This window comes from Mchenga conophoros, linkage group LG19, assembly GCF_057382185.1.
Source record: "Mchenga conophoros isolate Kocher_MC1m ecotype Shallow Benthic linkage group LG19, M_conophoros_male_GT1.1, whole genome shotgun sequence".
Taxonomy (NCBI): domain Eukaryota; kingdom Metazoa; phylum Chordata; class Actinopteri; order Cichliformes; family Cichlidae; genus Mchenga; species Mchenga conophoros.
This window is the reverse complement of record NC_140544.1, coordinates 32,054,091-32,079,789: the sequence shown is the minus strand read 5'-3', so window position 1 is coordinate 32,079,789 and position 25,699 is coordinate 32,054,091. Positions and strand designations below refer to the sequence as shown.

General features: G+C 41.6%; 3 protein-coding genes, 1 long non-coding RNA gene and 1 pseudogene across 7 annotated transcripts; 2 read left to right on the top strand and 3 right to left on the bottom strand.

Moving 5' to 3' along the window:
• LOC146552707 (tumor necrosis factor ligand superfamily member 10-like) lies at window positions 1-3,979 on the top strand. 4 transcript variants are annotated; one of them, XM_085257478.1, is made up of 6 exons: window positions 1-297; window positions 1,248-1,358; window positions 1,659-1,695; window positions 1,799-1,870; window positions 2,980-3,221; window positions 3,759-3,979. In XM_085257478.1, the coding sequence occupies exons 1-6, from the start codon at window positions 184-186 to the stop codon at window positions 3,966-3,968; spliced, it is 786 nt and encodes a 261-aa protein (XP_085113604.1). In that variant the 5' UTR covers window positions 1-183; the 3' UTR covers window positions 3,969-3,979. The 4 variants fall into 4 exon arrangements, with proteins under 4 accessions (XP_085113604.1, XP_085113602.1, XP_085113601.1 ...); XM_085257476.1 differs by having other exon boundaries at window positions 1,656-1,695; XM_085257475.1 differs by having other exon boundaries at window positions 1,248-1,379.
• A 1,925-nt stretch (window positions 3,980-5,904) lies between these two features.
• On the bottom strand, window positions 5,905-11,632 carry LOC146552706 (E3 ubiquitin-protein ligase MSL2-like; annotated as a pseudogene).
• A 2,855-nt stretch (window positions 11,633-14,487) lies between these two features.
• Window positions 14,488-20,258, top strand: LOC146552705 (propionyl-CoA carboxylase beta chain, mitochondrial-like). Its single transcript, XM_085257742.1, has 15 exons — window positions 14,488-14,746; window positions 15,291-15,410; window positions 15,503-15,571; window positions 15,664-15,720; window positions 15,849-15,962; window positions 16,176-16,286; window positions 16,470-16,578; window positions 17,792-17,912; window positions 17,991-18,072; window positions 18,168-18,291; window positions 18,379-18,486; window positions 18,695-18,795; window positions 19,113-19,211; window positions 19,297-19,396; window positions 19,510-20,258. The coding sequence occupies exons 1-15, from the start codon at window positions 14,501-14,503 to the stop codon at window positions 19,629-19,631; spliced, it is 1,683 nt and encodes a 560-aa protein (XP_085113868.1). The 5' UTR covers window positions 14,488-14,500; the 3' UTR covers window positions 19,632-20,258.
• A 2,525-nt stretch (window positions 20,259-22,783) lies between these two features.
• LOC146552704 (uncharacterized) lies at window positions 22,784-24,256 on the bottom strand. The gene is made up of 4 exons (XR_014890045.1): window positions 24,218-24,256; window positions 23,964-24,078; window positions 23,783-23,863; window positions 22,784-22,798 (listed from the first exon to the last, which is right to left on the bottom strand). It is a non-coding gene; the product is annotated as an uncharacterized LOC146552704 (long non-coding RNA).
• A 6-nt stretch (window positions 24,257-24,262) lies between these two features.
• On the bottom strand, window positions 24,263-25,270 carry LOC146552703 (cohesin subunit SA-1-like). The gene is made up of 4 exons (XM_085258085.1): window positions 25,145-25,270; window positions 24,744-24,946; window positions 24,452-24,619; window positions 24,263-24,335 (listed from the first exon to the last, which is right to left on the bottom strand). The coding sequence occupies exons 2-4, from the start codon at window positions 24,922-24,924 to the stop codon at window positions 24,295-24,297; spliced, it is 390 nt and encodes a 129-aa protein (XP_085114211.1). The 5' UTR covers window positions 24,925-24,946; window positions 25,145-25,270; the 3' UTR covers window positions 24,263-24,294.
• Window positions 25,271-25,699: the final 429 nt, after the last annotated feature.

Sequence of the window (25,699 nt, the reverse complement as noted above, 5' to 3'; positions counted from 1 at the left end):
TTGAGGCTGTTGTAATGCTCCATACCTCCCTTCTGCTCCACCTACAGACGCCTGCACACTTTTCCTCCCTCCCTCTCTCTTTCTGTCCTACACAGAAGAAATGCAACAGAGCTTGATCTGCCTCACTCAAGCGCTTTCTTGATCCTTAACTTTTTTTCTTGGTGAATTCAGTCGTTGTGTGATATGGCCATGTCCATTTCTGTCCAGAGTCTGGGGCTCATCTTACTCGCAGCAGTCCTCCTCCAGACCATCGCGGTCGCCGTCAGTTTTATGTACTTCAACAAAGTCCTGAACACGGTAAGAAATGCGTTTGGTTTGCGTGGAACGCATGAGAGTGAGTGAGAGGCGTCAAACATGGTGTCCTGACATGCTTCATGGGAACAAGCTAAGCTTACTAAGAACACAGATCTTCATTGAGGCATGCGGCTCATACCTGTGGAACAAGATAAGTATGATCGAGGACAGAGGAACTGCATATTAAAACATGAACTCCAAATGACCTGTGGACCGCAGATATAGTCAGAAAAACATTAAAATTGCTTTACCACTTTGATTTAATTGCCTCATAAATAAACAAGGAATAGAAATAAATGCGCTGGGAATATCTATTTTTAAAGAGAAATTTAGAAAGGTTATTTAGGTTACTCCTAAAAGTCCCGTAATAATCCCTGCGGGAATTTCTGCACCCAGCGCCGGACAATGAGAGCGAAGAAAGTTGGGGCGAGATAACATTAAACAATTGGAGGAAATGGGTTGTGACACCCTAAAGCAACGCATTTCAGAGACGGGTAGACATTGTGACGAGCTGAAAACGCCTCTAAAATATCATAATCACGGGAATCACACACACGTCTCCGCTCAGACACACCTGTGGCGCAAGGGCAGCCTGCTGACATTATGTTTTTAGTTGTAATGATGTTTCCAGCAAATTGTCAAGCACGCACATACACACGCAGTATGTCTTATGGTGATTACAGCAGACTTAAAGCTGTTAATTTTTTAAAAAGCCTTCTAAGCACTGTTGTTCACCTCATGGAGCTGCGTCCAAAACAGGTATTTTGAAGCCAATGTGCGCAGTCCATGTATATCAATGATGGTTATGCCACAGACACTTACACCGGGAGAACATGTAACCTAATACCCAGTGCCTCAACTTTTATATTTACAGATCAGTTGGTAGGTAAGAAGAATTTGCACATGTGTCTGATTAGTTTCACCCTGTTCTACTTGTTGTTTTACTCTCATAGATGCAGGAGAGTTTTTCCAGGAGCAGCATGTCCTGTCTTGTAAACCCGAATCTGAACTTCCTGGACGCGGCAGAAAAGAAGAGCGACCCCTGCTGGCAGGTCACGCAACAGGTCCACTACTACTTAAAGAAGGTTTTTATTGATCTTTGTTCAGCTGAAATTTGATAGAGTTGGTTACTTCTAATTTGACTGTTTTGATTGTTCACTTTTGGAAGTCCTTAAAAAGGACATCTGCCATCGCAGCTGGGTTAAAGCAGACTGTGTACTGAGGGGTTCACGGTGGTGACTTCCTTGCTGATTCTGATTGCGTTAGTTTAGTGATTCTGTATGTTTGTATTTTACATAACTGGTAATCTCTTTCACTTCCTCCTCTCTTATTATTCCTCTGTTTTGTTTTGTTTTTGTCAGAAGATTGCTGAAAGATTCCAGATACCTACTCCAGAGAGAAGTAAGAACCATACCATTCAATGTCAATCACACTGTCACGCATGGCTTCTTACACTGAAAATGTCCCGTGTGTATGTGTGTGTATTCTGTTTCATTTTTCACAGGGGTCTCTCTTCCCAAAGTTGGTGCACATGTGACTGGTGTTGTCTCATCAGCAGAGCCTCCAAATTCAGAGAGTGAGGATCATTTTATCAGTTACATTTGATTCTGAAATGCATAACAAACACCTGAAACACATAACACGTGTGCACACTGCTTTACCTTTTCAAGGCCATAGGTTAAGAATTTTGCTTCCAGGCTTCCGAGGCTCCTTTCAGATTTTGTTACCTCCTCACACCTACATGTCTGTCAGGGCTTGTACAACCGCTCTCTCATACCCTGGAGTTTCCTATGGTGTTTTTGAGATGAGTCATTAGTCTTTGTCTGAGAAATGAAAAAGAAAAAAAGCTCATATATTGCCCACGTAGATACTTTCCAAGCATTGTATGCAATGGACTATAGATCCAGTGTACACAGACCCGCTGAGAGGAATAGCATGTAAAAGGAAAGCTTTGAAGCATGCGAAAGGAATTCACTTTAAAGGTACTATGTGTAGAATCACATTTGTACCTTCATTGTGACTCTTCAAAAAAGCAACTTTAAAAATGGCGAGCTCATCTTCTTTTTTTCAACCACAGTGGAGGGATCTGCATGTTTTTGATTTGGCGTGGACTTTTACGCCGGATGCAGCCCACCCAGGACTTTTGCATGTTAGGTCAGCAAGGTGCATTAAAACCGGTGCGGTCTTTATGTTAATAACTGTGCTGAACAACATCTCCGCAGTAAATAAGTGGGGAGGACGGGGAAACAGGCTAGGAGCATGCATTACTTTGTCTTATTTTTTTCCATGCTACCACTAGAGGGAGCCACTCAAATGTGGTGCAGGTGTCTGACTGATGCACGACTTATTTGACAGTCTAATTTATTGAATAGTGGTTTAGTAGTTCTAGATTAGGCACCATGTTAGAGGAAAAATAATTGTTCCACAGTATGCAGCACCAATACATGGCTGAACATTATTTTAATCTATTAGAGAAGCAGTTGTGGATAGCTGCTGGTCTGTGGGCACATCTGTGAACATTACTTACCCACTGTACATGTCATGAACATTTGTTTATAATTTGGTTAGCAGTTACTGTTTTAACAGTGTTTAATAAAACTCAGTCTTGAAGCTTTAAGTGTTTTTGTATTTCAGTGCTTTTTCTATGCATATATACTATGTCTTACTTTCTGTATGCGCGTGTAGCTGTTCCAGGTTTACAGAGCAGCAAGGGGTACCTGGGAGAGCGCATCAGAGTGTGGGAAGGCCAGAGAGGCCTGTCCTTCTTGCAGAACATAGAGCTGAGAGGAGGAGAGCTGCTGGTACCCAGAGCAGGCCTCTATTACATCTACGCCCAGACCTACTTCAAACTCCCGTCCATGGGGGAGATGGACGGGGAAACAAGAGAGGAGCAAGGAGCTCAGCTTGTCCAGTATATCTACAAGAAGGTCAAAGCTTTTTTACTTATTAAAGGATAACTGGTGATGGTTAGCTATAGCTATAATTAGAAATTATACTATTAGTGTTTTAGCGAATAAATATGGTTTCATGATGTTCAAGTGAGAGATGGAATTAAAAAGGCAGCTAAACCTTTTAATCCAAGAAATCATTAACCATATTACTTAGTTTTCTTCCAATATCTATATCTCTGTCCCTCCGTTAAGTAGTGTTGTGTCCTTTAAGGCTTCTTAAAAGTACACACTTCCTTTTTCTTTCAAATACATTAAAGAACATTTAAAGCTCACAGCCTTCAAGTGTTAAGTTACTTTATTTGCTCTTGTTTGAGATGCATATATCCTTACAGGATTTCCTTTGAGTTTGAGTTGGTTTAAATAACCTCAGTGTCAATCAGGATAAAATGAAACTAAGTCAGTATAGCCTGTAAATTTAAACCGAAAGGTAGAACGCTTACAAATCAGTGATATGTGCTGATATATAATGCCATGCTTTATTCATGTTTTCTTTCTTTTTGGTGTTGCCCACAGATGAGTTCCTACACGGCACCTATCTTACTGATGAAATCGATTAGGAGTGTCTGCTGGCCCCGGGGTCAGGAGCCTGGCCTCTTCTCTCTGCATCAGGCTGGCACTGCCTTTCTACAGCCTGCAGATCGCCTCTTCATTACTGTTAGCAATGCTAGTGTCATAGAGATGGACGGTCGGGCAAACTACTTTGGGGCCTTCCTCGTGAGCTAAAAATAAGCATCCAGGACTGAAATTTAAAAAGGCATGAGCAGAGGTGAAGCAGAATGTTGCTTGATAACATAAGTGGCAGTCGGATGGAACGGGACTGGAAGAGAAGAAAAGACTGTAAGGATAGCAAAAGGACTTCTTCGGGACCGCGGGTCATGTATGACATTCCGGAAATAATGTCATCGAAATAAATCCATCAGTGACCTTTTAATTGGTCAACCTAACGCAGGATATGAATTCCGTTTTCAAGCCTGAGAAACTTCATGGAAGCTTGATGTACGGCAGCAAACATGGATTATGTTTTGCATTCGGATGGATAGAGGTGCACTTGGAACCATTCAATAGATAGAGATTTAAATGTCACGCGTGAATGCCCTCTATTGAACCAATCCGTTTTGCCTGCAGGTGAAACAGTTCCCAGCTGAGTTATCAGTCACTGGAAAGGGCAGTGATGTTGGGCACATGAGAGGTCTTACATCAAAAATTCTGACAAGATTTTACATGTTGAATATTATGAATGAAACTTCCTACTCGTTTATGTCATCGCTGTGCAATCTAGCGAATCAATGTGGTATTAAAGAGATGAAGGGATTCTGAAGTTCTCAATGCCTTAACAAAAACACAGATGTATCTCAGAAAATGAGAACACCCTTTAGAATTAGTACACCCAACAATAATCATGGGAAAAACTGCTGACTTGACAGTCATGATCTGATAATCATTGATACTCTCTACAAAAGGGATAAGCCAGGATGTCATTCCTGTAAAAACTGGAGGTTCACAGAGTTTTGTAGTAAAGCCTATTGATAGAAAGTGTATTGTAAGGGAAAAAGTAGGGAAAACGGTGAAAAAACTTCAAGTGTTGGACTGAGGCTGGAATCGCATCAAGAGCCACTACGTGCAGGTGTCTTCTGGAAAGATACTACAGCTTTCTCAATCCTAATATCAAATCACATCGGAATCAAAGGAACTTACCTGAGCTAAAAAGTTGCTCAGTGGTCCAAAGTTTTCAGCTAAAAGTAAAATTTGCATTTTATTTGAAAATTAAGATCCTAAAGTCTGGAAAAACTAAAAATCCAAGGTGCTCTAAGTCCACTCAAAACTTTATGTGGTCTGTGACGATTTGGGGTGTAAAGTGATCTGGTGGTGATCTACCAGGAGATTTTAACGCTCTTCATGCTTCAATCAAGCTTTATGGAGCTTCAGATTTTCATTTCCAGCAGGGCTTATCTTCCCAGAGTTCCAAAATGACTATAAAATAGTTTGCTGACCATGTCAGTGCTGTGACTTATTCGTCAGCCAACTTGCCTGACCCAAACCCCGCAGGGGTATTGTCAGAAGGAAGAAGAGAACGGTAGGAGATAGCATACCCAAGAGATGAGCTGAAGGCTCCTATGAAATAACCTGATCTTCAGGAACACCTCAGCAGTGACAAAAATGAATCCCTTCATTCACTGATGCAGCAAGTTTTAGTAGCAACCCGCACTATTAAAATAAATTACCATTAAAAAGAATTTTCATGATATTCTAATATGTGAGATGTGTCAGATTATACTGTATTTTAAGTGTTTTCCAACACATTTTTACACTAAAGTGTAAAACACAAATCGTGATCCCCACATACTATATCACTACATGTATCCTGAAAACTACTGGATGGATTGCCAATAAATGTTAGTGAAGACGTTCATGGTTAATTAAATTTTAAGACAATACTGAAAAAGTAAAAAACTATCGTTTAATTCATGTTGTAGTACATGTTTCCATAATATGGCAGTGAATGTTTCAGCAATAATAGTCACTCCCCAAACAAGAGTTTTTACAGTTAAAAAAAAAAATCAATACCAAAAACTTAATCAGGGTTCAAGTAATGCCCAAAAGAAATACATTTTGACACACACACACACACACACACACACACACACACACACACACACACACACACACACACACACACACAGAGAGGAAGATAGAAGGCGGATTATAATATGACCTAATTTCTTGCCAATAAAGAACCACCAAGGTGTGTGGGTGGCCTGCAGTCTCTTTTTGGTCACTGGACTGGACTAACAAACATATTGTAGTTACAGCCGAGACAGTAAACACAAACGCGGACAACACAGCATGTTGAGTTATGGGAGGGCTTCATTGTGATTTAACCAAAAGGAAAGACAGTGGTACCAAATCTTAAACGCTTGGTATCAAAAATAGTCTCTGAGTTGGTCTCCGATCAGTCTGAACACTACAAGTGTGTGGGGGAAAAAATCCATGGACAGAGCATATTTTATCTTGTAAATGACGACCTATGGCTTCGGTTTATCTATACACACAGAGTCATGTACAATCCCATAACCAAAGCATAACAGTAACTGTTTTTGAAGACAGTCAGCTGAAGTCTAAAACGGCAATACTGTAAACAACTGTGTGTGCGTGCACTGGAGCTGGGAGCCTCCGTGTTGGTGCTCCTATTGCTATGCTAAGAACGGTTTTAGTTGTAATTTGGCCAATCAATCAGACTAAGTCCTCACAACCCAACAACCGCCTCCCCACTGACATTACAGTAAATCTCACCAGGCACATACACACAAACACTTACACACACTCACTCACACACACACTTACACTCACAAACTGTGGAACCAGCCAAGTGCTTTGACATTATCTTGCTGCCTGTACAATGCCTGCATCAGTCAAGTTCATTAAGACAAATTCGTTAACATCCGACAGTACTTGGATTGAGTGAATTAATGAGCTAGAAAAGGCATACAGTCTTGTGTGAGACATACGATCTACATATATAAGTCACAAGAGTCCTTCACAATTATGGTGTGAACACACAGAGGGTTAAAGATTAGTAAGGGCTGTCCTGACACAAATTATGTATTTCTAAAGCTTAAGGACTAATACTCAAACATGAAAAATGCTGTAACCTTGATATGATGATGATGTAGTTGTTGTTGCACCAAATGTGGGGGGTAGGGGGGATTCACAGATACTCGAATACTTGTGAGTGTACACACAAACAAAACCTGTGATAAGTTTCTATTGCCTCTTAGAGTATGTCTGGTCTATGAATGGAAAAAAAAAAAAGCACCTGTGATGTACAGAACAGCCTAAGAACCGAGTTTAAGTGTTAACTAGAGACAGGCAACAATAAACACTGGCACACAGGCACAATACAGGAGGCTTTGGCACACCCATGCTAGTCGTACTACTCAGCATTTTCTGACACAGAAGGAAAGCAGATTACAGGACAGGACAGACCCATAGCTGCCTTAGATTTCCTTCCCCTCAATGGGGTAGGTACACGTTTTCTGACAGACAATGATGAGTTGTCACATTCTATCAGCACCATGCTGTCTATTTTTGGAGTCCCAGCCTCTCAGCCGATCAGCAACTCGAGGCTCTCCTCATAGTTGGGCTCTTGTGGGGGGCTGGGGGACAGGAAAGCTGTCGAAACGGGGGTCCCTGTTGCGGTGGCAACATTGAGGAGGGTGTTTGCGCGGATGCTGGTGGTTGCCGGGTTGCGGAGGGCGGCGGCTGCTGTGATGCTGGTGAGGTTGATACCAAGCGTAAGCCGCGTCTGTTCTAAGGCCTTCTCTGGCACTGCAAAGGCCTCGAGCTTTTTCTCACCATTGGCCATGTAGGAGTTCTGGCAACCTCGACAGATGCAGTCCAAGCATGCCTGCGAAAGATCAGAGAAAACAGACAACAGCGTTACTCTAGCTACACAGGGCCAGTGTGGCACAAACGATGCAAAGCTCTCAGTTTCTGATACTGTCACAAAAGAATACAAAAACCTGCCTTTACTAAGTTTGAATATTTATATATATCATATATCATGAATATATCATCTAACAGCAGACTAATACATCATCTATTTTTTCCATTACTTGTTTTCTTTGGGTTAGAAACAAAAGTACTAAAACATCGTTGTCATATGTTTACACTAACACATAAAATAGCAGCATGAACAATCTACACAAACTCACATAATGACAGCATTAATCTTTAAGCGTATAATGTGCTCATTTAATAGATTAATGGTTTTACCTTGCGGTTTGAATAACAGGGACAACGCTGTCCCCTGCAGGTCAACACAGACGGATTCTGAGTGGCTCTTCCACATTTACAGCCCTTCTTCTCCACTGGCTTCTTATATGGAGGCCTCGCAGGTGCTGGAGGTACCAGGCAGCCTGCCATCAACCGCTGGTCTTTGCTTCTTTCCTTTGTCTTGGAAGCGCCACCAGTGCGAGCCTTGACATGTGGCTTCTTAGGGCTTGGCTCCGGATGTTTCCTGGCACCTTTATTGTGGTTCGGCGCAGGTCGACTGGGCTTAGGAGGTGCTCCGTTGGGAAGCGATGAGTATGTGTGTGCTGGTACTGTTAGGGAAGGCGGGTGGATGTGTGTGCAATGTGTGAGAGGGATTAGGAGTGTGTGAGTTTGAGGAAGAGCCCTGCAGGATAGAAGCAATCGGGAGAGGTTTCACTTTTTCCCTGTCACTCTCTGAATGAGATCGTTTGCGGTTAAGGCGGACTGGTGGGGGCTTGGAGGCTGAAGGAGGGTCAAAGGAAGATGTATGTGTGTGAGCACCATGGCCTGCCACTGTATTAGTCCTGCCTGTTTGAATCTGTGTGTAGTTGTGAGCTGCATCCAGCTGTATGTACATCTGAGTGTGTGCTCTGTCCATAGCTGTGTGTGTGTGAGTATGTGTCCTAACCGGCTGTGTATGAAGAGAGTCTCGACCAGGTTGAAGGGGATCCAATGTCTGTAACACCTCTTCCACACTGAGGAGCAACACCTCCCCTCCTCCACTTCCCTGCTACTTGAATCCCCATCCCTGAGTGAGCACACAGTGCCTGGTGTTGGGGCTAAACGTCCAGTGGTCAGACTCAGTTCCAGTCCTCCACAACCGGTATTGGATACAGACAGGCCTGCCTGTGCCTGCTCCTCTACCAGCTCGCATACCTCCAGCTCAGGAGAAGAGGGATCTACATCCTCCAGCACGTCTCCATTGCATTCCTGTGTCCGTTGAAACAGGGAGGATCAGAGGAAGAGCTCTGAGGTACAGCTGAGAGCTCTGCAGGAGCAGGTGGTGCCTCTGTGGGCGTAAGGGACTCAGGAGCTGAGGGATTCACATCTTCGTGCACTAGACTTGGGTCTTCCATCTCGTCTTTGTGCGACAATAGCACCTCTTCTAGCAAAGCCATTACCTCTGGAGACCCTCCTACATGGTTGCTGACACACAACAGCAACGGTGAATGAATTACATAGAAGCAGAGCTTCCTGTAACACTGCACCAGTAAAGAGAGCTGTTTGTTCTCCTGGAAGGAGGAGTGGTCCTTACAACGGCTGCATGATGGCCTTATCTGCATTTTCTGGCCTTTACAGCCCAAGCAGACATAATGCTGACACTCTGGATGTGTCTGAGAAATCGGATCCTGAAGCAGTTTACCTGAGAAAAAAATGAGAAAAAAAATCCACCTGTTTAGTACCTTTGAACAAAGGCACAGTTACTATGGCACAGTATATAGCTGGCCATGAGACATTTATACTCAGCTCCACCTCACGTAATCATAGCTTTATAGAAACAGCTGTATTCTCAATTAGCTACAATAACCATTTCTTAATTATAATTCTTACAGATACATTTGTGATTTTTTAAAGCAACAACAGCTATAAACTAACAACTATAGCATAGTGGATTTTCACTTGGCAAGCAAAAGGTCCCCAGTTCAATTCCAGCTGGAAAGTCAAATCCCTTTGGGGTTGGGTCAGGAAAGGCACCGGCTTTGCCAAATTAAAAATGTGACAAGGGAGCAGCATAAGCATATATTATATCCTATAATGATATATCACTACCACAACATCACAGAGATGGAAAATATCCTGCTCTGTCTGATCAACAGTCAAGGACCCAAAAAAATGATCCAGTCAAAGTGAAATGAATCAGAGAAAGCTGCAATTCATAAAGGTGAAAAACCTGGAACAAGTGCTTAATTGATTAAGTTGGTATCAAAATATTTGATAAAAAGTTCAGTTAATGAACTTTTACCAATTTATCAACGACTTGTTCGGAATCTAGATATCAACTGAACTAGCCAGAACCATATCTGCACCAAGCAAATAAGAACCAAATGAGCTTAACAGAAATATTATTGATATTTACTGCTTACATAACCAAACATGTAATTCTGACTGAATATTTCACAGGAGAATTAAGCATAGCAAAACCACTGTCAAATAATAGGGAAAGGTCAAAAATGTTGTCGCGCATAGCTGTCAATATTGCCCGTCTCCTCAGTGCAAGCTGTGTCAGCTCATATATTCCACTAGCTAAGCGGGCTGGTAAATAAAGCATGAATAAGAAACACATGGCTCTGCAGCAGGCACAACAACGGAGCAGTCATCTGTCTTGTCAAGAGGACGGATGACTGGTGCTCCAGCCTCGGTTGCCAAGGAGACCACGGAGACAAGAGCGACAAATCGTGTCACAACTGCTGCGATCACACGCACACCCACGGACACTTCAGTCAATATTAATGGTAATTATTTTTTAATACAATTCAGCCAATGTATGGCTCAAAACTGAATACAGTGTCGCAAATAACATTAAAGCTGGACTGAAAGTGTGTTGTGTTGCTATAATATTCTCAAATCACTTACCACAGACAAGACATGCGAGGGACTTTCGGAAGAAGGGCAGTAGTTTGTACATCTCTGCGAAGGAATGAGGCTGCCGCGGGTCGCACTGCAGCACGGCCCGGCTGGCAGACACGTAGAGAGCGGTTGCATTAACCGGGTTCATGGCGATGTGCTCCGCAGCCTCAGGGAAACACGGTCCGAGGAAGGAAAAAAATCCAGCGGCTCGTCGCAACGTAAAGAGAGCCCAGCCTCAGGGTGATGGAGGGGATGCAAATTGTTCTAGCGACGCAACAATCAGTCACTCCAGTGTGTCAAAAGAGATGTTAATCATGAATCAGTAATATATACAATATGAAACAACGACCATGGTGAGGCGGTTATCGCTAAACGAGCACGTTAGCTAGCTTGGCAGGTGGCTACCTAAGGTTAGCATCACCGGTTCGCAGTCATTACATTTAACCAGCGAACTCTTTCATATCGCAGTTACAGTTCCTGTTAATTCGGACCTATTAGAGTTATAATTATACTCATCTCCAACAAAGTCTAAGGGCAAACGCTGACTCGAATGAGCAAATCACCCATAATTAAAAGGTTAGCATTACGTAGCTAACATTAGCTTACTGCATCAGCCGGACGTTTTGCACAAGAGATCATCGATGATAGCCATAGAGCCAATCTACTCTACAACCCAGTATCCTCGTCGATGTTTAACTGAACAACGGACTGGCGAGATCATGAATTCGCCGGGTCAGAAATCCGTTAACAGATTCCAGGCGCGCACTTGATGTAAACAAAGCTAACCAGCTAGCGTTAGCATGGCTAGTCGATTTAGCTAGCGAAGAGTCAACCGTATCACTAACCCCCCTGGGTGGCTTTATACGTCGCACGTAGGAGCAAAATGCGACCGGCTAAGAAAAATTCTGCAATTTTGGTACGTTTTGCTGTAATGCTCGGAGAGAGGTGACCGAAACATAGCTAACTTGCCGTTTTGCAAATGCATCAATCATTCGATTTTCCACTTTTCCTCGTATAAACCCCTATCGACAGGCATGATCATCACGCGAGATTTCCACTAGTTACCGTGGTTACCGCAGCGCCTTTCCCGTGTCCTCCATCGCTTTATTTCCTCACTGTAACGATTATAATTGGTCATAAACTACGTAGCAACACGCTACTTAAAATGTATTTTTATTTTAATAAGAGGGTGGAAAAACTTCCTTAAGCACGGGGCTACTTTATGCATAACAATTTACATTTTTGGGAATTTTACCAGTTTTTTCATATATGTATAGAATACATTTTTAATTCGCAAATAAACGCTGATTCATAGGCATTATTATTTTATTACAAATTACATGTAAGAGGGTTAAAATTGGAGTAACCGGGTTCTCAAGTTAACATGACTGAAAGGATATATTATGTTTGTCATTACTGATACAGTTACTGGACTGTATCTTTGGACACTGGAGAAATATAATTATATAAATAAAAGAAGGAAACTAAAAAATATATATCTTCTTTTGGTAATACGGGTAACAGGGTTGCATTGGTTAGAGTGTCACACTCAGTCGAGTCAGAAAAGATATAGCTAAAAATACAAAATATGTCAAAGATGACTGACCTTTGGTACACCCGTGGTGTTAGCACAAGACTCATGTCAAATTACTTCTTCTTTGTCGTGCCATCTCACTGTTTTGTCTCCTCGTTTTACGGGAATGCGCATATACACAAGGTGCAGAGCATATGAAGATGTTAAAAAAAACGTATGTAACTGTTCGAAGAGACATGTATTAACAAAACAAAAACAGAAAAGGTGGATTTACAACTTATTTTAACTGTTATACTTGACATGCAATTTGGTGATCATGAAGTTGGGGGTAAGAGAAAAATGCCACTTTGTATTTAAATCGTATTTTGGAATCGCTTAAAAACTACGTTTAGGGCAGGTATAATTTTTATGTATTTTGTGAATTCATTATTTTCAAATTCGTGGTTGAGACATAAATAACCCTGCAATTGTAGAGTGACAGCGCTAAAGCTGGCAGGAAGGTCTGCTTTACAATATAAACTCCCTGTAACATGACATCCAAGATGGGCAGAGCTCCTGCCCACCAGCTGTTGCGAGGACTTTCTGTTTTCTGATTGGCTGCACGAGCTCGCCCCCCTTTCGCTATTGGTCAAAATTTCATCATTTGACTCCCCGCCCGCTGTTGTGCTAGAACTTGCAGAAAATAATGACCAACTACATTATTTTCCCAGGTTGAGCAAAGTGTATAAAACACGACAAAGAAAAATCAGCTCACAGCTGCAGTAGATGAAGTAAAAAATATGCACACAAATGGGGATTTAAACTGAAATAACTAAACCAAAAATCCTCAAGTCATCTGTTTTTCAAGGCAGCAGAAGATCACAAAAATTTCCCTATTTGGGGCATGGACAGCATTTGAGCAAGTATAGACATCTATGTGTCATATGATTTAATATAGTGGACTATATAAATAATCTGAGAACAAATGTCAAAATATAAAATATATACTTTATTCTGGGGTTTCAGGGATACACCTGGAAATAGGGGGGGGGGGGGGGGGGGGGGGGGAGCTTTTAAGAAGCCATTCTCTACTGCTCATCCAGGTCAGGATTGCAGCTGGGCTGGAGTCTATCCCAGCTGTTATCGGGCAAAGGATTTAAGGATTTATAGGGTTTTCATTGTATTTCCAGCACATGTATTCTCATGAGCTGAAATTAAAATTTGCAATCATGTCAGGTTTTTCTTTTTATTATTTTAAATAGGAAATATTAAGTACAAATAAGACATAAAACAAACATGTGAAGAGGGTAGTGCAAAGACACAAGTGATTTATCACATCTGTTACCTCTGGCTGTAGCAGAGATTACAGAGCACCAGCAGAGTTTAAAAGTCTTACAGCCTCTGGGAAAAAGATCCTTCCTTAGTCTGGTGGTTCTGCTCTAGATCACAGCTTCCTGCCTGAAGGGGAGTCTTTCAAGAAAGAGGAGGCAATTTCCCTGCATCTGCTGGTGACGTCTGTGGTGGTGGTGGGGGCAGCTGCTACAAACAATAGTCTATGCAGCTTTCACCACCCTCAGCAGAGCCTTCCTCTCTACCACAGAGAAGCTCCCATGCCACACAATAATGCAGAAAAGCAGGACACTCTCTCCCACACATCTATAGCAAGAGGACATTTGTAAGTCTATTGCAGGGCTGATGCTTAGAGACAGGAAACCATTCACCTTCACATCCACAACTACACCAGCTGAGCTAGCATGCCTATTTTTGAACTGGAGTTGGAGGCTTGCAGAGTCACTCAGACATGCAAACTAAACACAAAGGCCCCTTTAAGAATCCTTTAAATTAAATGATGGAATTACTGAGTTATATTCCAGATGTTATTGTGACACATCTCAGGAGTATTTGAAGGCTTCGGCACATCTTAAGATAAAACCTCATTTGTTTGGGGTGATATAAAGGCAAAGAGCAAAAACTGTGCTATTTACAAGTATAGCTCAATGGTTTCAGTCTTTCCTGATTCTAGTGCATAGTTCAGAACTATATAGATTCTGCAGGCCTAGTGTTTTGATACTGACAGATGGCTCCTATGAATTTAGTGAAATACATAAGAACAGTGTAGCAGATCGTTTGTTAGTATGCACTATAATCCCCTGACAGTTCTATTGAAGTAAACGGATATAACAAACAGCAAGTAAGATGTGAAAAAAAAACATGTTTAACTTAAAATTAAGCTCAGAAAGGGGTTTTCCTCCCTCTTTATTGATCGTCTCCCGAGCCACACTCCATTCCACTTGGTGGCGCCCCAACGCTGGCTTGTCAACAGACATTAAACACTAAAGAAGAAGAGCTTACACGAACAGCAATGATGGCGGCCATCAGTGTTGCTCGAAGCAGTTGCGGACTGATAAATGGTTTTAAGGTGTCCTTAAGGAGCGTGGCGCGAGTAAAATATGGCGCAGTATCGGTAACAGTACCGCAGACGAGTTTGCATCGGTCGTGCCGCTGGTACTCCGTCAGCCACCTGTCCGTTAAAGAGAGGATTGACCAGAAGCGAGAGGCGGCACTGCAGGGGGGAGGTCAGCAAAGGATAGAGGCACAACATAAAAGGGTAAAATCAGCTATCGCAGACCGAGGCTGTTATGTTTTATATATTAACACATATTTCTTTTAATTGTATAATATCATATGCTTCAAATGCATTGGCAGCCAGGAGGTTGGTGCTTTAAATGTCAGGCGCAGGGGCTTGTTTGTTTTGCTGGTCTCTCTCACACCTCTTAAACAAAAGTTTATTATTATCATTGTTATTATTTGTTTTAGCCCTGAAAGGGTTAATTTTATTTAAACAACAAACTTCACAATAACAAATGTTTTTAAGGTATATGTAATGATTTATTTTATGAGATTGGGATAAACCTCTGACAATTAAACAGCTCACAAACTGGTAAGGGATTAAATAATAAGACCTGACAAATTAGGGAAGTAAACTCCTATAAAGAGGCAGCTTTGCTTATGGTATGCAACACTTGAAACATTGATCTAAAGCAACCAGACATTTCAAAACCATAGCTTTTGCAGTGTGGCAGGCAAACTTTCTGATCGGTGACATATCTGATGCATGACTGTAATAAATTTACCATTGTGATGCGGTCCAGGGTAAGCTGACAGCCAGGGAGCGAGTGCAACTACTGCTTGACCCTGAATCCTTTGTAGAGACGGACATGTTTGTGGAACACCGTTGCGCCGACTTCGGCATGGAGCAGGACAGAAACAAGGTATCAGGTCGTGCACAAATACCTCTTGCAGCAGCGTGTTTCTTATTTTGCGACATTTTCAGTGAATTTTGATCATTTTTTTTCTCTCATAGTTCCCCGGTGACAGCGTTGTGACAGGCCGAGGTAGAATCAATGGCAGGCTCGTTTATGTTTTCAGTCAGGTACAGTGTTCATTCATTGTACAGAAAAACTATACGTGGCAACTCGATTTTATGTGACAATCTCTTTGTCTTGCACTCTGTGTTTTTTGCAGGACTTCACAGTTTTTGGCGGAAGTCTGTCTGGAGCTCACGCACAGAAGATATGTAAGGTATACAGATGTTTCACAGTAACATTAAACATCGTGTTTGTCAGCTGTGAGCAAGTTAGCATCTGTATGGGTGTGTTTGTCTTTGGTCATTTCCTCATTTGATGTGCCACTTTTAAATCTGTGGTCAGATCATGGACCAGGCCATGACGGTCGGGGCTCCGGTAATCGGGCTGAACGACTCTGGAGGAGCTCGGATCCAGGAAGGAGTGGAATCTCTAGCTGGATATGCAGATATATTCCTGGTATTTCATTTATATATTTTTGTGCAGACCTTTTCATGTAAATCAATTTTAAAATGTCAAGTTTTGCACCTGACGATTTTTTGAGCTCAGAAGCTTGAAGCCCTAAATTCTTTTCGGTTTAACATTCCACATAAATGGCGGGAGTCATGTCCGTAAACTCATCATCAACAGCTGGTGTCGTATTTCTGACACTGTACGTGTTCTTGTTTCCAGAGGAACGTGATGGCTTCAGGAGTCATCCCTCAGATCTCCCTCATCATGGGTCCGTGTGCAGGAGGAGCCGTGTACTCTCCTGCTCTCACAGATTTCACCTTCATGGTTAAGGTATGTAGCTGACACAGTAAAATCCACTGTAGGTAAAATATTAGTTTTATGCTATTTAAGCTGCAAGAAATATGAAAAAGTCCTGAAATATTTCCAAACTGGCACGCAAATGCTATTTTGTGTTTAGAGAAGAGATGCATTCAATTCCAATAAGCACAGAAACATTTGTGTTTGTGTGTTTAGGACACGTCATACCTGTTCATCACAGGGCCTGATGTTGTCAAGTCTGTCACCAATGAAGATGTGACTCAGGAGGAGCTTGGTGGAGCCAAAACTCATACCACCGTGTCCGGTCAGACTCTTTTTAGATGTGTGGATGTTGAAGAGTTTTGTAAACTAAGCTGTAGCAATCACTGGTGCTTTACCAGCACTGGCTTTAGGTTTGTCATATTTACCAGTGTGAGCCTGTCTTGAGCCACCCTTCATTTCCACCTTTGGGGCGATTGTGGCTCAAGAGTTGGGAGTTCGCCTTGTAATCGGAAGGTTGCCAGTTCGAGCCCCGGCTTGGACAGTCTCGGTCGTTGTGTCCTTGGGCAAGACACTTCACCCGTTGCCTACTGGCGGTGGTCAGAGGGCCCGGTGGCGCCAGTGTCCGGCAGCCTCGCCTCTGTCAGTGCGCCCCAGGGTGGCTGTGGCTACAATGTAGCTTGCCATCACCAGTGTGTGAATGTGTGTGTGAATTTTTTAAACACTTTTAAACACTTTGGCATGCATAAAATTCTATGTTTTGCACTAAGAAGTGATTTCCAAAAACTGAATAAGTGTAGAACAAAACAAGAAATAACAGGCCTAAAAACTATTTGCTGCAAATAAACTGTATGTGAAAGTCATTAAGAAATTGGAAAAAAGAGACCTGACACAGTTTACAGCCATCTGTAAAACACAGTGGAGGATCTTTCGTGGTTTGGGGATGAATTTCAGCCAGTGGTTTTGGAGATTTTGTCTGGATTGATGGAATTATGAACACAGAAAAAGAATGTAGTTCATGATCCATCGTACATGACCATCTGGAAAGCATCTGATTGGCATGAACTTCATTTTTTAGTACAACAGTGATCCCTGCCAACACACAATGGAAGCTGGACCTCAACCTTATTGAAGGAGTATGGGAGAATGTTGACAGAGAATTGAACAAAAAGCTGCCAACATCCAAAGAAGAGCTTTGAATGTCCTTCAGGAATTCTGAAGACTACTTAAAGAAACCTTACTTAAGTTCATGCTGTGTTGGAAAAATAAAGGTAGTCATACCAAATATTGACTTTCAGGCTTGTTAGAATTGTGCAAACCTGCTTTTGCTTTATGCAGTTTTCATTCTTGTTTGCATGTTTCTTTTGCCTATTTTCCCAGCACAATATACAGAAATGAGGGGTGGTTTAAGACTTTTTCACAGCATCTTTTTAAATCTGTTTAGCAAATGAAATCTAATCAAGCATTACTGCTCAAGTCAGGGTGTTTAACTCGTCTGAGAGAAACTCTCGTTAAAATGTCTTATTGCTTTTTCGTAGGTGTGGCTCACCGTGCTTTTGAGAATGATATTGAGGCTTTGCTCAACCTGCGAGAGTTTTTCAACTTCCTGCCACTTAGCAATCAGGATCCCGCACCTATCAGGGAGTCCCATGACTCTAGGTAGGCAGTAACCTTTGCCCTCATTGAACTAATCACAAATCCCATCCTTTTTTGTCTGATGTCTCATTTGTTTTTCAGCGACCGTCTGGTACCATCATTGGACAACATCGTCCCTTTAGAGTCAACTAAAGCCTACGACATGTTGGACATAATTCATGCAGTATGCGCACAAACATACACCTTCTAATATGTACCACAACATCTCATTTCCTTTTTGTGTGTGTTTAAAAAAAAAAAGTTCTTTTTCTTAATCAGATAGTAGATGAGAGGGAATTCTTTGAGATCATGCCCAACTACGCCAAAAACATTGTGGTGGGATTTGCCCGTATGAATGGACGCACTGTGGGCATTGTGGGTAATCAGCCCAAAGTAGCTTCAGGTAAGAAAAATATGTGAATAACTAACAGTTAAAAAAAAAAAAACCCTCAATCCATTCAATCCATTTTGTACTTGTCTTGTTTGTCAGGCTGTTTGGACATCAACTCCTCAGTGAAGGGAGCCCGATTTGTTCGCTTCTGTGATGCTTTCAACATTCCCATCATCACGTTTGTGGATGTGCCAGGCTTCCTGCCAGGTATTCTTGGATAATATCCTCATGCATGTACACACAGGCTGCAGTTATGTGCAGGGCATGTTTGCCATGCTGAAGTTCATGATTTAATCGGTTTAGTTTAACGACCAGTGATTCTCCGGTGAGTTGGATGAGACTGAACAGACCACCTGTAGAAAATCTGATAGTCTGAACCCCTATCCAATAGAACTGCTGTGTTTTCTCTCAACAGGCACAGCTCAGGAGTACGGAGGCATCATCCGACACGGAGCCAAACTGCTTTTTGCTTTTGCAGAGGCCACAGTCCCAAAAATAACCATCATTACCAGAAAGGTGTGTGAGGTTTCTATTGCACATCTGGCTCAGCTGTTTGTTGTATAATGCCCTGCCTACAAAAAGCACCTCCAAGTTCACTGCCACGTTGAACTGCGAGCAGTGATGATAACTCAACACCCCAGTGTTTTTTTTTTTTCAGAATAAAAGCCTCTGTAATAATTTCACTGGAATCTTTTGTCTGAATCGGCTACAAAAAAACAAACAGCTAACTTAGCATTTTATCAGTTTTGATTATTTTACATCTGCATTCATTTACTGTCTGAAATGCTGCTTGTTGCTGAATTAATCCTTTTATTTTGGTCTTTGCATCCCAGGCGTACGGAGGAGCCTATGATGTGATGAGCTCAAAACACTTGAGAGGAGACGTGAACTACGCCTGGCCTACAGCTGAGGTCGCCGTCATGGGTGCCAAGGTACACATTACCTCTAGGTTTTTTGTTTGTCCCTTTCTCTCTGCTTCCTTTATTTTTACAGTTTTAATTTCTTTTTTTTCCTCAGGGTGCCGTTCAGATTATCTTCAGAGGAAAGGAGAACCAGGCAGAAGCAGAGGCTGAATACGTGGAGAAGTTTGCTAACCCTTTCCCAGCTGCTGTCAGAGGTAAATCTGCTTTTTTTTTTTTTTTTTTTTTTTGACTGTTCCTGCTCTTTATCTGCTGACAGTGTATGCGGCAACAAACCGAGTACATCTTTATCCGACTGTGCTTGTTTTAGGTTTTGTGGATGACATCATCGAGCCAGCGACAACTCGCAAAAAGATCTGCCAAGATCTAGAGGTGCTAGCCAGCAAGAAGCAGGTCAACCCCTGGAAGAAGCATGCCAACATTCCTCTGTGAAAATGTTCTCCACACTAACGCTATGGAAAGGCATTTGTATTGACTTTTACATTTCAAATGAAATTGGGGGTTTTTGCAGACAGCAGATCAGCAAACTCAGTTTTCACTGTTTTCTCTCACCCACCTTTAACGGTACCCCGTGATATTGGGAGCCTGTCTATTAGATTTAGTTTACCACTCCACTGAAAGCAGCAAGTGAAGATCACTCCTGATTTCTGTTAAGTATAATTGATTTTGTATTTGGAGCACTCGCAACAAAATCAGAATGTGTATCTTTACTACTTTATAGTTTATATTAAATCCCTAAAAACATCTGAAATAAATGACCCCGTAGTCACACACAGTGGTCATATTGGCAACTACTGTTGATATGGCTATCTAAGAGGCCAGAGATTTAGTGTTAGCAGCAAATGCAAACAAACTAAAGTTTGTTATCATGTGCAATGTTTTCAGAGTTGTTCATATACTATATATCAGTTTTTTTACAGTTCGGTGCTTTCAAAAGGCACCTAAAGCATTTGATGTCCTCCATTTAGGTCAAGGAGACGTCCTTACCAACAGGAACTGTGCCTTTTCTCTGTGGCAGGCTCTGTACTGTCATCTGTAAAATAAATCATGGCCTCAATATTCTGCGTGTTTATTCATTTTCTTTGTTTTAAAAGTCATTATTGCCAGAGACGCTGGATCATATCTAGTGGAATCTCAGCCATTCTTTTAAGTGTGCATGATCAGATCCAGCTCCCACAACAGACACACAATGGGATGGAGCTGGTGTAGTCTCATAGTTTAAGGGTAAATGGTCATAGCTGAACCGGTCACAGTTTTCAACGACTTAAAGGGCATAAAGTCTGAGGGCCAGCCTGTGTACAAAATTGATGAACTACACTTAATCGATACATTTTGACTCTGTTTTTTATTTAATTTAGTTTCAGTTTCCATAGTCAACTTTGTGTCCATCAATACCTCATCAGGCAAACTATAACATTTTTACTAAACTATCAAATACTAAAATTAAGGATATGGGTTAGCTAAAATATTTTAAATCAAATTTTAGTTAACTATAATAACCTTGCTCTTGGTCACCGTTTTGGCTTTGGCCTCTATGTTCCAGTGAATCTTAGCGTTTCAGCTTGCCAAGGCATTATGGACAATTGTATCCTTCCAACTTTGTGTAGACAGTTTGAGGAGACACATTTTCTATTGTAGCATGACTGTAACCTACTAAACAAAGCAGGGTCCATAAAGGCATAGTTGGATGAGTCTGATGTGAAGGAACCGGACTGACCCATGCAGAGCTCTGACCTCAACCCCCATCAAACACCTTCAGCTTGAACTAGAATGGATACCGTCAGCCAGGACGTCTCGTCTAACATCCAGGTCCGACCTCGGAAATGCTCTTCTAGATGAATGGGCAAAAAAGTCATGCTCAGGTGGCTTAAGACTTGTCTATATATTGTACCTTCGGTTAATGTGTGCCTATTCAGAAGACCTATAAGATATAAAACTAGGACTCTGACAAAGGCCTAATATATTCAATAATCTAAAAAAAAGAAATCCATATTGTGGTTTTAAGGAAGGTTAACTGTTCATTCTTCACATTAAACACACAAGTGGAAAACTGTATCTGACAACAACAGACACCAGCCCATGAATTGATTACAGATTTTATTTTATTAAAAAGAATTTAGGTTCACAGAAAAAAAACAAACAGGCTTTTACAGTATTTTGGGGCAAATGATGTCAACTGCACTGCAGAAAAGATCCAATTGTCTTTGATTTTTACAGGACTGCAAACCAGCCAGTGAATAAAGGTTGTAAATATTGAACTGGGGTGGTGGCGGCATGGCTGAACACATTCAAAACACATTCAAACAAATCTGTCATACATAAAGATCCATCACTGCACTGGATATGAACAACAAGTTTTCCATCTTCTGAGTCTGTTAACACTGATTGCAGGTAGCAAAATGTTTTCACCTGTAAAATGAACAAACTGAAGAGTGAACTGCGAAACGATTGCAATCAGACCTACAGCGCTTGGAAGCTGGTATCATCGGTATCCCTTGGATATGACTTACAGGTGTGGAGGGGAGGGGCTAGAATATACTTTTTAGTATGTAGGCCACAATTTGGCAACAAACAAGGTACATATTCAAGAAAGAGCTGTACAAACATCAGACAAAAACAAAAACACACTTGATTTAAAACTTTAGTACTAAAGCTACAGAATTGAAAATATGTCTTTTTTTTTTTTTAACTTTTTTAAAATTAGTTCAAAAAGCCGCTATTTAGGGGTTGGAGGGTTGTGTGTGCAGAAGATTTAAGGTGTGGATTCTCTCCGTGGTCGGTCAGATGTGCATCTTCACTGTTAAATAACACAACTCTCTCTTTGCTTTGACACCACATGCACACACGGCAGCTGCATCACGTCCTCCAGGTCGGTGTACAGCTGTCGACCTCTGTGTGCACATCCCACTGCCTAACCGAGGTCACCACCAACACTTCACACGCATATCACGCACCAGCACCAACACATACGACGACTCAGAGATGGCAGAGAGAGGAGACGGGGCAGTGGGTGGTATTAAGAGCAAAGATATAGAACATTTAGTTGGATTTAAGATGGGGTGAAGTGCAACACCAAAAGAGGGGGGTGGGGGCTGTACAGAGTGTTACGCTGCAGACTGGGAGCCGAAGCAAACAACTGTACATGTGTGTAACGGGGGGAGGCGAGGGGGGAGGGCTGTAAAAACTGCGAGTACTTGTCGGCCGGCTGCAGGATTATGCAGCCAGAGCGCCATCAGAGGTACTGCTAACAAATGCTAAACCAACAGGCTGAAGAGGAAGAGGAGGAAGAATACAAGCAGGACAAGGCTCTTGAATAGTTCAGACTACACTGTGGATCCTCCGATCCGCCTGACTGAAGAGGGCGGATCCTTGCCTCCAGGTGAGATCCTGCAGTTTCAGAAGATCCTCTTGAAAAGCATCCTTCCATCATGTCTTACAGAGAAAGAAAAGTACTTCAAAAATGATTTTTTTCTTCATCTTACGAGTCTTGATTGGCAGGTGATCTGGGCTAAACCTTCCTCTTCCGTTTACTCCTGATTAGCATCCTGATCTTAGGATCTTTTCCAGTTTCCAGATCAGAACATAGGCATGCTGAATCCCTGGAACAATGAAGAGGAGAAAGTCAGAAAACCTTCCCCCCCAAAAAAAGAAGAAGAAGAAAAAGTACATGCTCTATATAAAAAGTGCGGCAGTGTTTGCTCTTTTGCTACTGAAGTTCACTTTATATGCAGGGACTTTAAAATCTCACCTTTATGTCTGTACTGTGAAAAAGCCAAAATGCTTTCAGAATAACTTAATTAATTTTTAATCAGTGAAACTGATTTTGATGCTTAAAATTGTTGGTTTGCTTAGCCATTTCTAAGATCAAAAGTTCTTAATTACCACGAGAATTAACTAAAATACACTTTGATGCCAGAATTTGGTAAAAATATTCCAAATGTTAACAGGTGTTATTGTTCCAATGGCAACTTTTCAGAAACTATCCATCCAACAATTGTGCTGATTGATGAAATGCATCTATTTGACCTCTACTCTGGCTTTGGATTTGACCTTCTTAGAAGCAGGAACTGAAATCCGCTGGTGCAAATTTACAGTACTTATTTTTTAAAAATACTAATATAATACTTTTCATCATTAAATAGTCTGTTTGTGGAACATCTATAAGTGAAACCTGCATGTCTATATGTCATAATATTGTGTGTGCATTGTTAGATTGAAAGCCCTTGTTTGAATTAATAAAACTACATAAAAAACTTTAAGTGCTCAGCTGAAGTAAAAAAAAACAAAAAACAAGTAACCATAAACAGATGACATAGAAGACATAAGCTTATAATCTGTGATTAATGCACATGAGTGTAACGTATGAAAAAATTATATATCTTGGAAATGTTAGCCAATCAGATATATTTTAAACAGAAGCTGAAATTTGTTAGAGAAAGGACTTCTTTAAATCAGTTTTTCTGTGCTTTTGAATGCTTAATTTCTCCTCTTATCCTTCATTACCTATAGGCTAACTTATTACTATTTTATTTTTATTTTGTTCAGTTTTCTTTTTGATATTTAGTTGGCAAATCATAACTTACCGACTCGTCTTCAATCATCGCTGCAGAGTCAAAGAAGTCCGGTCTTAATTCCGCTCTTTCACGTCTGTTCCTTGAAGGTGGCTGTAAAAGGTCAAATATTTTGTAAGAAGCCATGTCACAACCAGAACGAGAAAAAACCCCTGAAACCTCGTATCAACTAAATGAATAGTTTATAACTGACCAGGTCGATCACCATGGTGTCTTCAAACTCCTCGTTCATGTCCTCCAGCTGGCCCCGCGATGACATCATCACATCTTCAAAGATTGGCTCCGCGTCATCCTCCATCAGCCCACGCCTGAAAGGAATGCCAGGTTACGATATTTTGGTTACTGTGACTTTTAGGGTGGATAAAGGTTTGGACAGAATTTGTGTTTCCACTTTTACCCAACGTCTTCACAGTACGCTTACGGTTTATGAGCAAAATACACACTTACACAGTCTGCCGGACACCCTGATTGCTGCGAGACTTGATGTAATTTCATGCCTGTTCGGTCCTTCCTATTCACCTCTTCTATCTTCTGCTGGCCGAGCCATGACATCTGCATCTGAGGACTGAGGACAAACGAAGACACATGTCCATTAGTTCTGCTGCTGTCTTGTAACTTTAAAAACTGGGCTAACGTTTCTATGTGCATGTGCACCTACGGACAACATGTGCATGAACCCACTTGTGTACGTAATCGTTCTCTGATCCTGGCTCTGAGTCTGGGTCAGGCATGTGCTCTGCTGGTCTGTTCTCTCTGAGGACTGTTGAGGTGAGCTGAGGAGTCTGAAGTGCCCAGGTGTCTGCAGGGTGTCATTGCGCATCATCCACGAGCCCTCTACGCTACTCTCCTCTGAATATGAAGCAAACAGAGTAATTTCAGTTTCAGCAGCAGGAGTAAGTGTCTCATCTCCTTTAAGAGATCAAGTTCAGTTAGGCCACCCCAATAAAATGGGCAATCCTTCATCTCTGCTCACCCTCAATACGTTTCTTGTGGAGTGGCGGTCGACCCTTCTTGCTGCGGACTGAGCCGGTCTTGCTGCTTGAGCCTGACGTAACAGACATGTGGTCCTCGTCTCCTCCTGTCAGCAGGCTGTTTCTGTAGGAAATCAGCGGCAGCCACACGTCCTCCCGACGCTCTGACATCGACTCTGACATGAACTTCTCCAAATACGAGTGGCTGTGGAGGCAGCAGCATTTTATAGCATTATCCTTTTTCTTTGACACAAATCCCGTTGGGGTTTTGTCAGGAAGGCCATCCAACATAAAAACTGTGCCGAATCAAACATGTGGAGCTACCAGCTGTGGTGGAGCAGGGGAACATAGGTATATAAAAGCTGGAGTATTAGCTGATGATAAATTGGATTGAAGTACTTACACTGTCTTTTTGTCCTGGCGGATTAATTTCGAGGAGAATTCACTCAGGACTTCCAGGAAGGCCAAGTTTATAGGAGGAAACTCTGGTCCTCGAGGATTCTGGTACTTAAATGCAAACTCTATTCCATCCCTGACACAATGGAAAGACAACAGAGAGGAGAAACAATGACAGATGACAATAAAGAAAGCAACACAAAGTTACACGAGTACTACAACTTTACAAACAGTTGGTGTATATAACAAAGACTCTTTTAACTTCAATCTACCCTGATTAATTATTAACGGTGTATTTTTTGTACTAACTTAATTCATGTAACTTTAAAAGCAAATAAAAACTTGTGTCTGCTTTATGCTTCCTATGTGATTCTAAAACTGGTCGGTAAAAGTTTACTTAACGTTTTGCTCGCAGGCTTGAATAAGTTGTTAAAATTATTTAATTTCACATCCCGAACATGCAAGAATTAACCAAAATCCTGCATCAATTATTGGTATTTCAATGTAAAGACAAATTGGAATCACTCATACTCTTTTAATTTATGCTACAAGTAATCTCTCT